Raw genomic sequence first — 13,857 nt, forward strand, 5'->3', positions numbered from 1 at the left:
CATTTATGTTTTCTTCGAAAATATGCATATTTAGAGCTGCAAATCGTGGTTATACATTGTGAATACGTAGCAACAATTCCCCAAAATGTCCGTAGATATTTTGGACACTCACCTAATCTGACCAAAGAACTCATCATAAACTTTACATAAAAATACTTGTTGTATGGCAAATGAAATATACACTGGTTCTTAATGCAACCGCTGTGTTAGATTTTTAAAAATAACTTTACCACAACATACAGCTTGGGTTATTGTGAGACAGAGCTCACCAACACGGCGGAGAATAGGCATCAACATATTACACAGAAATACGAAATAACATCATAAATGTTGTCTTACTTTTGCTGAGCTTCCATCAGAATGTTGTACAAGGAGTCCTATTTACAGAATAAATCGTTGTTTGGTTTTAGAATGTCCATTTCTTCTGTCGAATTAGCAACCTTGGCTAGCATTGTGGCGCGAACATTCCCATCATCTCTTGGCGCAAAGAACGGAAAATTACAAAAGTCCCAATAAACGTTGAATAAACTGATCAATCTCGGTTGAAAAAAACTACTTTATGATGTTTTTATCATATGTATCAAATAAAATCAGAGCCGGAGATATTCGCCGTGTATACCGAACGCTTTTCAGAAGACAATGTCTAGGTCCCCCGCGCGCCGTCGAAGACAAAGAAATACCGGACCTGTCACTCCAAAAGCTCTTATTCGGCCTCAGATCAAGCTAGACAGCCCATTCCACCTTCCACTGCCTGTTGACATCTAGTGGAAGGCGTATGAAGTGCATACATATCGATAAATAAAAGCCAGTTGAATAGGCAGGCCCTGAAACAGAGCCTCGTTTTCAGATTTTTCACTTCCTGTTTGGAAGTTTGCTGCCAAATGAGTTATGTTTTACTCACAGATATTATTCAAACAGTTTTAGAAACTTCTGAGTGTTTTCTATCCAATAGTAATAATAATATGCATATTGTATGATCTAGAATAGAGTACGAGACCGTTTAATTTGGGCACGATTTTTTCCAAAGTGAAAACAGCGCGCCCCTATTGACAAGAAGTTTTAATCAAAGGGAACAGAAATGCTGTGGTTCCCACCTATATCGAGGAGGCCTAAAGTTAGAGTTGCTGTACATTCTATCTACCCCAACGTGTTCTGGGGTTCCCTTTGCAATAGATCTTAACCAACATCAACAGTCTGCCTCTTCCACTCCAGCGTCGCTCAATCTCTCAGTCAGCCTCTCAACTCACTTTAATCTATGCAGTATTTTAATGTCAACTCATCTGAATTGCAAAAGAGGGAGTGAGAGTCAGACGGCAGATGCCAGACTCATTGCCAGGCCTGGAGAGGAGCAGTCTGTCAAAGTTGCTGTGATCAAATGGACCAGTGCCACTACTACTGGGATAAGGAGCACACTGTTGTGGCCCTAGCTGGACACTACTGCTGAATACTATCAATCAGATGATAGTCAAGTCTCAAGATGTATTATTCAGGATAATGCTTATCTATAACCATCCTTACAGGTCTGTCGTAGTTTCATTTCAGAGCCATGGTGGTAAGTTGTTTGTATACACATTACTTCTTCACTTTAATTTTGTTCGATCAACCAATTCTGACGAACTCCCACAAAAACTACTGAACTTCCTTTCACTCCTCTCCCCTAGGTCTGAAAATTCTAGTCACATTCTCCTTAATATTCTAACATTTGAACGTTCTAATTCCGGAACACTACCCCACTCTGAGTGTTCTGTTACTCCGTATATGGAATCCTCAACGCCCGCCTGTTCTACATTAAAACAGTTTATCCCACTCTGCTGGAGGCAGATTCCTGATTTTTCACCACTGAAACACACAGCATTCTAAAGAGATTTGCATGGAATTGCTTTACCCTCACTCTCACTCCCATAAATACACTCTGACAGTGGTGCTGGGCAAATCCAGTAACCGGAAGCAATGATTCATTCTCCTCTTTTGTTAATGGATTTGCCTGCCTACTCGTCAGGTTTCATGACGAATGTACCTCTCCTCTGTTTTTTCCTCCCTTCATCACCATCGTCCCTTCATCTGCTGATAACGTAGTTCCAGTTAATGCTGCTTCCGACTTCCTCCTTTTCCTAAAAAGTTTTAGAAGTATGTACAGTTGAAGTCAGAAGTTTACATACACCTTAGCCAAATGTATTTATACTCAGTTTTTCACAATTCCTGACATTTAATCCTCGTAAAGATTCCCTGTCTTAGGTCAGTTAGGATCACCATTTTATTTTAAGAATGTGAAATGTCAGAATAATAGTAGAGACTGAATTATTTCAGCTTTTATTTTTTCATCACATTCTCAGTGGGTCAGGAGTTTACATACACTCAATTAGTATTTGGTAGCATTGCCATTAAATTGTTTAACCTGGGTCAAACGTTTCGGGTAGCCTTCCACAAGCTTCCCACAATAAGTTGGGTGAATTTTGGTCCATTCCTCCTGACAGAGCTGGTGTAACGGAGTCAGGTTTGTAGGCCTCCTTGCTCGCACACGCTTTTTCAGTTTTGCCCACACATTTTCTATAGGATTGAGGTCACGGCTTTGTGATGGCCACTCCAATACCTTAATTTGTTGTCCTTAAGCCATTTTGACACAACTTTGGAAGTATGCATGGGATCATTGTCCATTTGGAAGACCCATTTGCGACCAAGCTTTAACTTCCTGACTGATGTCTTGAGATGTTGCTTCAATATATCCACATAATTTTCCTGCCTCATGATGCCATCTATTTTGTGAAGTGCACCAGTCCTCCTGCAGCAAAGCAAACCCACAACACGATGCTGCCACCCCGTGCTTCACAGTTGGGATGGTGTACATCAGCTTGCAAGCCTCCCACTTTTTCCTCCAAACATAACGATGGTCATTATGGCCAAACTGTTCTATTTTTGTTTCATCACACCAGAGGAGATTTCTCCAAAATGTACGAAAATGTACGATCCATGTGCAGTTGCAAACCGTAGTTTGGCTTTTATATGGGGGTTTTGGAGGAGCTGCTTCTTCCTTGCTGAGCCGCCTTTCGGGTTATGTTGATATAGGACTCGTTTTACTGTGGATATAGATACTTTTGTACCTGTTTCCTCCAGGATCTTCACAAGGTCCTTGCTGTTGTTCTGGGATTGATTTGCACTTTTCGCACTAAAATACGTTCATCTCTAGGAGACAGAACGGTGGTATGACGGCCGTGTGGTCCCATGGTGTTTATACTTGCGTACTGTTGTTTGTACAGATGAGAGTGGTGCTTTCAGTCGTTTGGAAATTGCTCCCAAGGATGAACCAGACCTGTGGAGGTCTACAATTTTTTCCTGAGGTCTTGGCTGATTTAATTTGATTTTCCCATGATGTCAAGCAAATAGGCACTGAGTTTGAAGGTAGGCCTTGAAATACATCCACAGGTACACCTCCAATTGACTCAAATTATGTCAATTAGCCTATCAGAAGCTTCTAAAGCCATGACATAATTTTCTGGAATTTTCTAAGCTGTTTAATAAATGCACAGTCAACTTACTGTATGTAAACTTCTGACCCACTGGAATTGTGATACAGTGAATTATAAGTGAAATAATCTGTCTGTAAACAATTGTTGGAAAAATGACTTGTGTCATGCACAAAGTAGATGTCCTAACCGACTTGCCAAAACTATAGTTTGTTAACAAGACATTTGTGGAGTGGTTGAAAAACGAGTTTTAATGACTCCAACCTAAGTGTATGTAAACTTCCCGACTTCAACTGTAAGTCCTCCTCGGGTCTGAAATCCTTGCCTGTTACTGAAACTGAGACTGCATGAGAATAAAATACCAAAATAAACAATTTATTCATGCTTCTTTTTTGGGAGAAGGCTTCATTTTTCTCGCTCTTTTCTATTTTATTCCCTCTTGAAAATCACAGGTACAAAGTTTATACAGCACTGGTAAAAATTGTAAAAGGTGCACATCTGGCCCTGTGCTTAATGCACTGCCGCACTGCAAATTGTTGTAGCAGCCATAATCATTACAATCTGGGTCCACTTTCATCACCGGCAGACTGTCGCTGACTATTCAACAATAGAGTTAACAGTCACGCTTACTTACTCTGTGAGGTCATCATACCCTCTAACTGGCAGCCAGGAAATAAGAGCTAATATGATTTTACGCTTCATAATGTCCCGTTGTGAGGCAGGGCATAGAGAGTGTCCCACACGGTGGTGGACAGACACACATCCTCTCTGCCCTCTGAATTATTTCCTCATTACATAAGGACAAAAGGGGCAGATTCAAAAGCGCCACAGCCAGCCATAGGCCTCCCTTGTGAGATAATGTGGGGCATAGGGAGTCCGGAGGCTTTGTTAGCCCACTTTACCCCGCACTGTTTGTGGGGCTTCCGTAGACCTTGAAACAGTCCCCAAAACTTTGGGACAAACTTGACCGAGTTTGACTTCTCCCTATTGTACCAACAGCAATGACAAGAGGACGAGAGAAAGTCACTCTGATTCCTCTGGTTATTTTAATCAGATGAGGCGTGAGATCACGCCCCATTTTGTTTGGAAATGGGGCGGAAAAGGCACAGTCTTGACGATCAAACAGATAACGCCTTCCACTCGCCAATTCTTACGAGGTCATGTCCTGATCACTAATCAACGATGACAAACCAACTCAGCAAAAAATAATTGCTTGGTTAATTAAGTCAGTTAAGACTTAAGACTCCCCATTTATGAGCAACAATAACTTCCAATGCAAACATGCCCAGAAATGTGACTGACTTATATCCTGCAGCATATACAGTAGATAATTTATACTATACATACAGTGTATTCGGAAAGTATTCAGACCCCTTGACTTTTTCCACATTTTGTTACGTTACAGCCTTATTCAAAAACGAATAAAACAATCATAATTCCTCATCAATCTACACAAAATACCCCATAATGACTAAGCAAAAACAGGTTTTCAAAATTTTGTGCAAATTTATAAAAAATACAAAACTGAAATATCACATTTACATAAGTATTCAGACCCTGTACTCAGTACTTTCTTGAAGCACCTTTGGCAGCGATTACAGCCTACAAGCTTGGCACACCTGTATTTGCGGAGTTTCTCCCATTCTTTTCTGCAGATCCTATCAAGCTCTGTCAGGTTGGATGATGAGCGTTGCTGCACAGCTATTTTCAGGTCTCTCCAGAGATGTTCGATCGGGTTCAAGTCCGGGCTCTGGCTGGGCCACTCAGGGACATTCAGAGAGTTGTCCTGAAGTCACTCTTGTGTTGTATTGGCTGTGTGCTTAGGGTCATTGTCCTGTTGGAAGGTGAACCTTCGCCCCAGTCTGAGGTCCTGAGTGCTCTGGAGCAGGTTTTCATCAAGGATCTCGCTGTACTTTCTCTGTTCATCATTCCCTTGATCCTGACTAGTCTCCCAGTCCCTGCCTCCCTGTGTATGTAACCTTCTGAACCACTGGAATTGTGATACAATGAATTATAAGTGAAATAATCTATAAACAATTGTTGGAAAAATTACTTCTGTCATGCACAAAGTAGATGTCCTAACCGACTTGCCAAAACTATAGTTTGTTAATTAACAAGAAATTTGTGAAGGGGTTGAAAAATTTGTTTCAATGACTCCAACCTAAGTCTATGTAAACTTCTGACTTCAACTGTATGTACAGTTGAAGTCGGAAGATGACATACACTTAGGTTGGAGTGATTAAAACTTGTTTTTCTGTATTCTGAAAGCTATTTTCTCTATTTCGTTTTTCTGTATTTTCAAGGCCAAACTCAGTTCCTCTTTGCTTGACATCATGGGGAAATCAAAAGAAATCAGCCAAGACGTCAGAAAATAAATTATAGACCTCCACAAGTCTGGTTCGTCATTGTGAGCAATTTCCAAACGCCTGAAGGTACCACGTTCATCTGTACAAACAAAAGTATGCAAGTATAAACACCATGGGACCACGCAGTTGTCATACTGCTCAGGAAGGAGACGCGTTCTGTCTCCTAGAAATGAACGTACTTTGGTGCGAAAGGTGCAAATCACAGAACAACAGCAAAGGACCTTGTGAAGATGCTGGAGGAAACAGGTGCAAAAGTATTTATATCCACAGTAAAACGAGACCTGTATCGACACAACCTGAAAGGCCGCTCAGCAAGGAAGAAGCCACTACTCCAAAACCGCAATGAAAAAGCCAGACTAAGGTTTGCAACTGCACATGGGGACAAATATAGTACTTTTTGGAGAAATATCCTCTGGTCTGATGAAACAAAAATATAACTGTTTGGCCATAATGACCATCCTTATGTTTGGAGGGAAAAGTGGGAGGCTTACAAGCCGAAGAACATCATCCCAACCATGAATCACGGAGGTGGCAGCATCATGTTGTGGGGGTGCTTTGCTGCAGGAGGGACTGGTGCACTTCACAAAATAGATGGGATCATGAGGCAGGAAAATTATGTGGATATATTGAAGCAACATCTCAAGACATCAGTCAGGAAGTTAAAGCTTGGTCGCAAATGGGTCTTCCAAATGGACTATGACCCCAAGCATACTTCCAAAGTTGTGGCAAAATAGCTTAAGGACAACAAAGCCATCACAAAGCCCTGACCTCAATCCCATAGAGAATTTGTGGGCAAAACTGAAAAAGCGTGTGTGGGCAAGGAGGCCTACAAACCTGACTCAGTTACACCAGCTCTGTCAGGAGGAATGGGCCAAAATTCACCCAACTTATTGTGGGAAGCTTGTGGAAGGCTACCCGAAACTTTGACCCAAGTTAAATCATTTAAAGGCAATGCTACCAAGTACTAATTGGTGTATGTAAACTTCTGACCCTGTCACGATCGTCGTTATGAATAGACCAAGGCACAGCGTGAGTAGAGTTCCACATATTTTAAATAAACCGAAACTCAGCAAAGCAAAACAAAGAAGCACAAAAAAACAAAACGTGACGCTACTGTTGTGCACTCAGGCAACTAAATGTAGACAAGATCCCTAAATGTATACAACGATAAACAGCTGCCTCTGATTGGGAACCATATCAGGCCACCATAAACATACAAATTCACCTAGATGACCCACCCAAGTCACTATCACGCCCCAACCAACACAGAGAATAAACAGCTTACTGCGTTCAGGGCGTGACAGACCCACTGGGAATGTGATGAAATAAATTAAAACTGAAATAAATCAGTCTCTACTATTATTCTGACATTTCACGTTCTTCAAATAATGTGGTGATCCTAACTGACCTAAGACAGGGAATTTTTACTTGGATTAAATGTCAGGAATTGTGAAAAACTGAGTTGAAATGTATTTGGCTAAGGTGTATGTGAACTTCCGACTTCAACTGTATGTGGTAGATAATGTATATTATACATATATGGTAGGTAATGTATGCTATCCATATACGGAGAGCGCCTGGTGTAGAATCGCAGGGTCATTTAACCAGTCTTACTGTAAAATGTCCTTCCCAGGGGGTCAAATAGCCAGCTCTGACAGTGACTCCCATTACACTGCACTACTATGCAGACTCTGATCAATAGTGAACAGTAGTAGTGCACTGTATGAGGAATAGGATGTTAATGGTCGATGTTAAAGTAGTACCCTTTCTGGGGAATATGGTGTCATTTGTGCCACAGATCCTGTACCCATGGGCGAGGTCGATAACGGGTGACCACTGACGGGCACCGTCCGGATCGCGTGCAGTACCAGGATGGCTAACCCTGGCACTAACAATGACATGATGACTCATCTTTCCTCCCCACTAGCTAATCCTGCTTCCCAGCTATTTGCTCCCTGCACACCCAGCCCGTCCAACACTCTGTTTCCAAGCCTAACCCATTCTTCCTCATTATTCTGCATTTTCCCATTTCTATTGAGTTGGCACACTATCTGCTATCACAAAAGGACACACAATAGTATATCTAATCATATTGAAATGTCTGTTGAAAGGACCGTATTCTCTCTCTTAGGTAACACCGATGAATGAAACGCACAGAGTACTTCAACCACATGTTCCAGCCCCAGCCATGACCTGGTTTGTCCTCTACCTCTTGCCTTGTACCGCACCCTGGTGGTCAATTCTGTAAAGTACATCCTCATGTGGTACTGAAACAATGAACAGTACAGTTGTTGCCCATAAAGCATAATGGAAAAAACAATACATGTCAGTGTTTTATATTGACCCAAAATATCAGTCAAATTCTAAACAGCCATGGGTAATTTCATTGACAAATAATTGAATAATTGACAATAATTGAACATGGGTTCATGCTGGTCTTGAACAAGCCTGTATACAAAGCAGCCCTACAGCATCAGGAGTGGCCATTCCTGATTTAGCATAACCCTTGCTCTCCCCCCATCCCTCGTTCTCCCTCCCTCATACCTCTATCTCTGGATCTGGCAGCTGGCATGTAGTCCACCCAGCATCGTTCAACCCCTCTGGCTGACACTCAATGCTTTTTGTTTTTTCATTCTCCATGCTGCAGCTGTGCTTGGCTGTCACCCTCCACACAGAGGGTGTCTCTGCCACCACCCCGGCCCCGCTCCAGGACAACTGCTCATTGACAAAGGTCCTTGATGTTTTCTGAGGCACCCCTCATGTCGAACCAGGTAAGACGCACTCCGTCTGAGGTCAAGGGTTAGGGGTCAGGCAATACGGTTGGGGAGACAAGCTGCTATCCCAGCTGGAACATCATAGCAGCCTCTGCAACTATCCATGCCTGTTTGTGTGTCTGTTTCTCTATAGTGTCGACTCATTACTATTTTCAGGACTGTTATAAGATCAGGTCAAGGTTCAATCAGAAATGTAATGTCCTCAACTATGGCTTCAGTGGATTAGAATGTCATCATTTAGGTTAGTAGACTGGGCCTGAAGTTACTCAAGTGCTGGAGAGGTTGCCTTGACGCCTAACGCCTTTGTTGTTTGTTGTTGTTGCTTTACTAAGGTCTGTTACATATGTGTTGGTTATAATTACCCAGTATATTTTATTGTAATGACTGATTATACACTGAGTATACTTAAGCAATAAGGCACGGGGGGTGTGGTATATGGCCAACATACCACGGCTGAGGGCTGTTCTTAGGCACGACGCATCGCAGAGTGTCTGGACACAGCCCTTAGCCGTGGTATATTGGCCATATACATGCTATTATAAACTGGTTGCCAATGTAATTAGGGCAGTAAAAATACATATTTTGTCATACCCGTGGTATACGGTCTGGTATACCACGGCTGTCAGCCAATCAGCATTCAGGGCTCGAACCACCCAGTTTATAAAAAACATTAAGAAGACCTGTTAGTTCCATGACATAGACTGACCAGGTGAATCCAGGTGAAAGCTATGATACCTTACTGATGTCACTTGTTAAATCCACTTCAATCAGTGTAGATGAAAGGGAGGAGACAAGTTAAAGAAGGATTTTTCAGCCTTGAAACAATTGAGACATGGATTGTGCATGTGTGGGATTCAAAGGGTGAATGGACAAGACAAAAGATTTAAGTGCCTTTGAACAGGGTATGCTAGTAAATGCCAGGTCCACCGATTTGTGTCAAGAACTGCAACGCTGCTGGGTTTTTCTCACTCAACAGTTTCCTGTGTGTATCAAAAACGGTCCACCACCCAAAGGAAACCGAGCTAACTTGACACAACTGTGGGAAGCATTGGAATCAACATGGGCCAGTATCCCTGTGGAACGCTTTCGACACCTTGTAGAGTCCATGCCCTGACAAATTTAAGCTGTTCTGAGGCAAAAAGGGGGGGGGGGGGGGGGGGGGGGGTGGTGGGAGTTTGCAACTCAATATTAGGAAGGTGTTCTTAATGTTTGGTGTACTCAGTGTATAATTATCCAGTCATCATTCATTTCATTTACACGTCTATATCGACAGCAAGCAAAAAACTCCCATCTAAAAATAGCAACTAATCCATAGGTATGCTCTGACCAAATGCATTGACAATATGAAGTCTGTGTCTTGTTTCTACCCCCTATATACTGTAGGTGTCTCAGGAAAAATACTTGTAACATAATTAACTGTGACAATCCTATAAATCTCTTTCTCGCCTCTTACCCTCTCCCTCCTTTCTCCCCCTCTCTTTCCTCTCAGGGCAGGGATGGAGAAGAGTTAGCCAGACCAGAACCTCCACCACAGAAGCCTGTCCGCAGACCAGGTCCAGGTAAGGAACACGAACACGAACACACACACACACACACACACACACACACACACACACACACACACACACACACACACACACACACACACACACACACACACACACACACACACACACACACACACACACACACACACACACACACACACACACACACACACAGTGACCACTGACTCAACTAAAGCTCACTGACCACAACAAAGAATGTGAGTCAGACACTGTTTCAGTCTCTGTGGCAGACAATCAATCACAGACTGAAGTAAATATAGACCATATTCCAAGTACCACTGGACCAGGAAACACAACCAAGCCTTGTCTCCTTTACCAGCTGTGTGACCTAAACTCAGTTTATTAAGTACCCCCCCCCCCCCCCCCCCCCCCCCGTTCACGTAAATGGTTCGGTGCTACAGACAGTGAGTCACGTGGCTTGCTATATTAAGCAGGCAGACGGGCATCAAGGCATTCAGGTACTGTTCTATTGAACATTAGAATATGCAAAACGAGTGACCTAAGCGACTTTGAGCAGGGTATGATCGTCAGTGCCAGGCGTGCCAGTTCAGGTATCTGGGAATGCACAACTCCTCGGTCCTTGTCACGGACGGGCTATTGCGGCAGACGACCACACCAAGTTCCACTCCTATCAGCTAAAAACAAGCAGAAGCGGCCCCAGTGGAACAGGAACTGGGAATCTTCGGACCAGACAATGTTTTTCCACTTCTCAATTGTCCAGTGTTGGTGATGGCGTCATCACCAACACTGGACAATTGAGAAGTGGAAAAACATTGTCTGGTCCGAAGATTCCCAGTTCCTGTTGCATCATGCTGATGGCAGAGTCAGGATTTGGAGTAAGCAGCATGAGTCCATGGCCCCATCCTGCCTGGTGTCAACAGTACAGGCTGGTGGCGGTGGTGTAATGGTGTAGGGAATGGGGGGGGGGGGATCCGACCTGGTTCTAGATCGGTGTATCTAATAAACTGAGTGTATATACCATTATCTTATCTTGTAAAGTTATCCTTGGGGTCAAGAAGTCTTTACACCAAGTATACTAAAACCGTTAGGGTCCCTATTTCAGAACACTGCGATCTAATAACATGTGAGTGTTGCAGGCTGGTGGTAGCAGCATTCCTCTACATAGTTACCACGCCATTGAAATATGATCTCTGGTCCTATAAGCGCCATAGCGTGAATTCACCTCACACAGCCTTACTGGGGAGCTTTAACTAGCAAAGCTCCTATCCTCTAGTTACAACCAAGTATGTATTTTCACTCTCCCTCATCTCATTTCTCTCACACTCTACTCACCCGTTCTGCACCACTAGCCGTTAGAGTATACACCACCAACACCATGTCCTTGCCTGCTCCCAATGGATGTACTATGTTATGGTGGTGGTCAACCTAGTGAGTATCCCCCTGGCTAACTCTGATCTGTTTCTCTGCAGAAATGTACGCTCAGGAGAGAAGGAGGACCCTCCAGGAGAGGACCATGCCTTCTCAACAGGAACCTCCAGTCATGCAGCAAGTCCCCAAGATGATGTCCAGAGAACCCAGTCTCCCTGCCAGAAGCAGTGAGCCCACCTCTCTTTCTCACTCTCCAAACTCTCTCTCTTTATCTCTCAAAAACATGTCAAAGACACCTGTTTTATGCTATTATAACCCCTGTCTTTTTTTCTCTTCTTCTCTGTGTATCTCAGTGTCTCTGCGTAAAGCTATGTCTCTCCAGAACCTGAGCCAGATAGAGACACCTTGGGAAGGGGTCACCCTCAACCGCTGTCTGTTCATAGCCATCACCATCCTGCTGTTCAGCACTGGCTTTCAGAAACTACATGGCAAGTAGACAAGTGTAACGCACACCCCACTACATACAGTATACTGTATACAGTAAATAATCTCTTTTCCATAGGAGAACTGGCACACCTCTGAGGTGCTGGGAATAAAAAAAGTACTTTGTCACTAATGATTAAAGTGATTTCCATGACGGATGTGATTGTCCTGTCATCCTATAGAAACCATAAAAGGTGGACGGGGTGTGGAGGAAGAGGAGTATGACATTGCACTGACTGTGAGGCGCTCCGCGCTGAGACACAAAGCCAAACCACAGGAGGTAGTGGTACAGACATACAAAATACTCTCCCGTCTCTCTGGTCTCAGAAACCTCATTCCCGACATGGTATGGATTACAGGAGATTTGATGCCAAGCAGCACTCATAAAAGCCTGCAGTGGGTGCTGGTTTTCATCTGCACTTTGCAGATCAGCTACTACCGTCACTGACGGTTAGCTGGACAATCCATTAAAATATGGATAAGTATATAGATTTTAGCTGCATGTGTGTGTATGGAATCTCACACTTCCATACAACAGGCTTAATTAGTATGGTTGAATCGTGCTTGAAATACTCGGACGTCATACAACATTCACTGAAAACGTGTATGGGACCACAACAATTCCACCTATTTATACAATTCCATCCATTTATACCCCAGAATGCATAGCTGGCGGAAAGGTACACCAGATAGATAGTGCTCAAATCAGAGACGCATGTCTCTGATTTGATTGACCGCTTTACCTGGACAACTTTCCCAAATCGGATTCTTAAGTTTGATAACAAGCGAGATATTAACACAAACACCACAGCATTTTCAAATAGTACGTTGTTTTATGAGTATAAAGTACATACTCATGCAGTGTTAAAAGTTAGCATGCAGTACCTTTTTCCAAAGATGTTCTGCACCTCTGTGTTTGCTTATGACCATTTCCTGTTTCTGTAGCCTGAGACGTCTCTGTATGAGGTGCTCTTCTGGTGGTTACCTGACTTTGATGACGATAATGAAGAAGAAGCTGATGAAGGGGAAACCAAACAAGGTCGAGTGAAGAAAAGGGTTCGAGAGAGGTCGCTGAAGGGCCTGAGAAGCAGTGGAACACCAGAGACAAGACTTGTCAAAGTCAGAGTGGGGAAGACAAAAGATGAGAGGGCCAAGCGAGAGAGGGATGAAGGAACCAAGGGAAAGAAAAAGGGAAAACAGGCCAAGCTGATTGATGTGGAAAAAATGGATGAGGAAATCAGTGAAGAGGAAGACGAGGGAAAACCCAAGAAGCTACAAAAGGTTATGAAGTCAAAAGCCAGCCAATCTTAAGGCAAACGCCACGCTGTCTGATGAAACATTTAGTAAAGGAGTACAAGATAGATCTAGTTCTCCATTTGCAATTGTAAAATGAGGCCACAACACTTACAACTAATACATGCTGTTGGCTCATTGGCAGCCATTACAAGTGTCAGTCAGAAGAGCAAACCAGTTCTTAGTCTGCCATGTACTTCTTGCTTAGAATATTGAATGATTTGTGGTTTGTATTGTAAAGATGAGACTTATGATTAATTGTAAGGGTGCCATTGTAAAATAACTGCTCAACTGGGGCCTCTTTATAGGAATGCTGGATGTTTCAGACTGCCTAGGCAACTTATGCAATTGTTTTGATAACACTGTAAATACTGTACTTGAAAAAAATATATATACTTTTATGTAACATTTCATTTCTGCTACCCTAACTCCATCACAAAGCATTGGACACATCAATAAAGCTTTCCCTGTGTAATCTTTGAGAAACAAATAAGTATTGTATTATTCCACAAGCATATATTGTCTTTGTAGCTACACACATTTTCTTTCCAGCCAAGCACAGAGTAATTTCATAAGACACAAC

The 13,857-nt window shown here is 42.9% G+C and overlaps 1 protein-coding gene across 1 annotated transcript; it reads left to right on the forward strand.

Moving 5' to 3' along the window:
• Positions 1 to 8,331: 8,331 nt before the first annotated feature.
• LOC129814547 (uncharacterized) lies at positions 8,332 to 11,994 on the forward strand. Its single transcript, XM_055867722.1, has 4 exons — positions 8,332 to 8,598; positions 10,091 to 10,160; positions 11,600 to 11,725; positions 11,852 to 11,994. The coding sequence occupies exons 1-4, from the start codon at positions 8,566 to 8,568 to the stop codon at positions 11,992 to 11,994; spliced, it is 372 nt and encodes a 123-aa protein (XP_055723697.1). The 5' UTR covers positions 8,332 to 8,565.
• Positions 11,995 to 13,857: the final 1,863 nt, after the last annotated feature.

Source organism: Salvelinus fontinalis, chromosome 17 (assembly GCF_029448725.1).
Source record: "Salvelinus fontinalis isolate EN_2023a chromosome 17, ASM2944872v1, whole genome shotgun sequence".
NCBI classification, from domain to species: domain Eukaryota; kingdom Metazoa; phylum Chordata; class Actinopteri; order Salmoniformes; family Salmonidae; genus Salvelinus; species Salvelinus fontinalis.

What these genes read in the sequence shown, in the direction of transcription:
- LOC129814547 (XM_055867722.1), top strand. Translation starts at nt 8,566, where the DNA reads ATGTTTTCTGAGGCACCCCTCATGTCGAACCAG. An exon ending in TGTCCGCAGACCAGGTCCAG is followed by an intron (nt 10,161 to 11,599) that starts GTAAGGAACACG and finishes GTTTCTCTGCAG; the next exon opens with AAATGTACGCTCAGGAGAGA. An exon ending in CAGTCTCCCTGCCAGAAGCA is followed by an intron (nt 11,726 to 11,851) that starts GTGAGCCCACCT and finishes TGTGTATCTCAG; the next exon opens with TGTCTCTGCGTAAAGCTATG.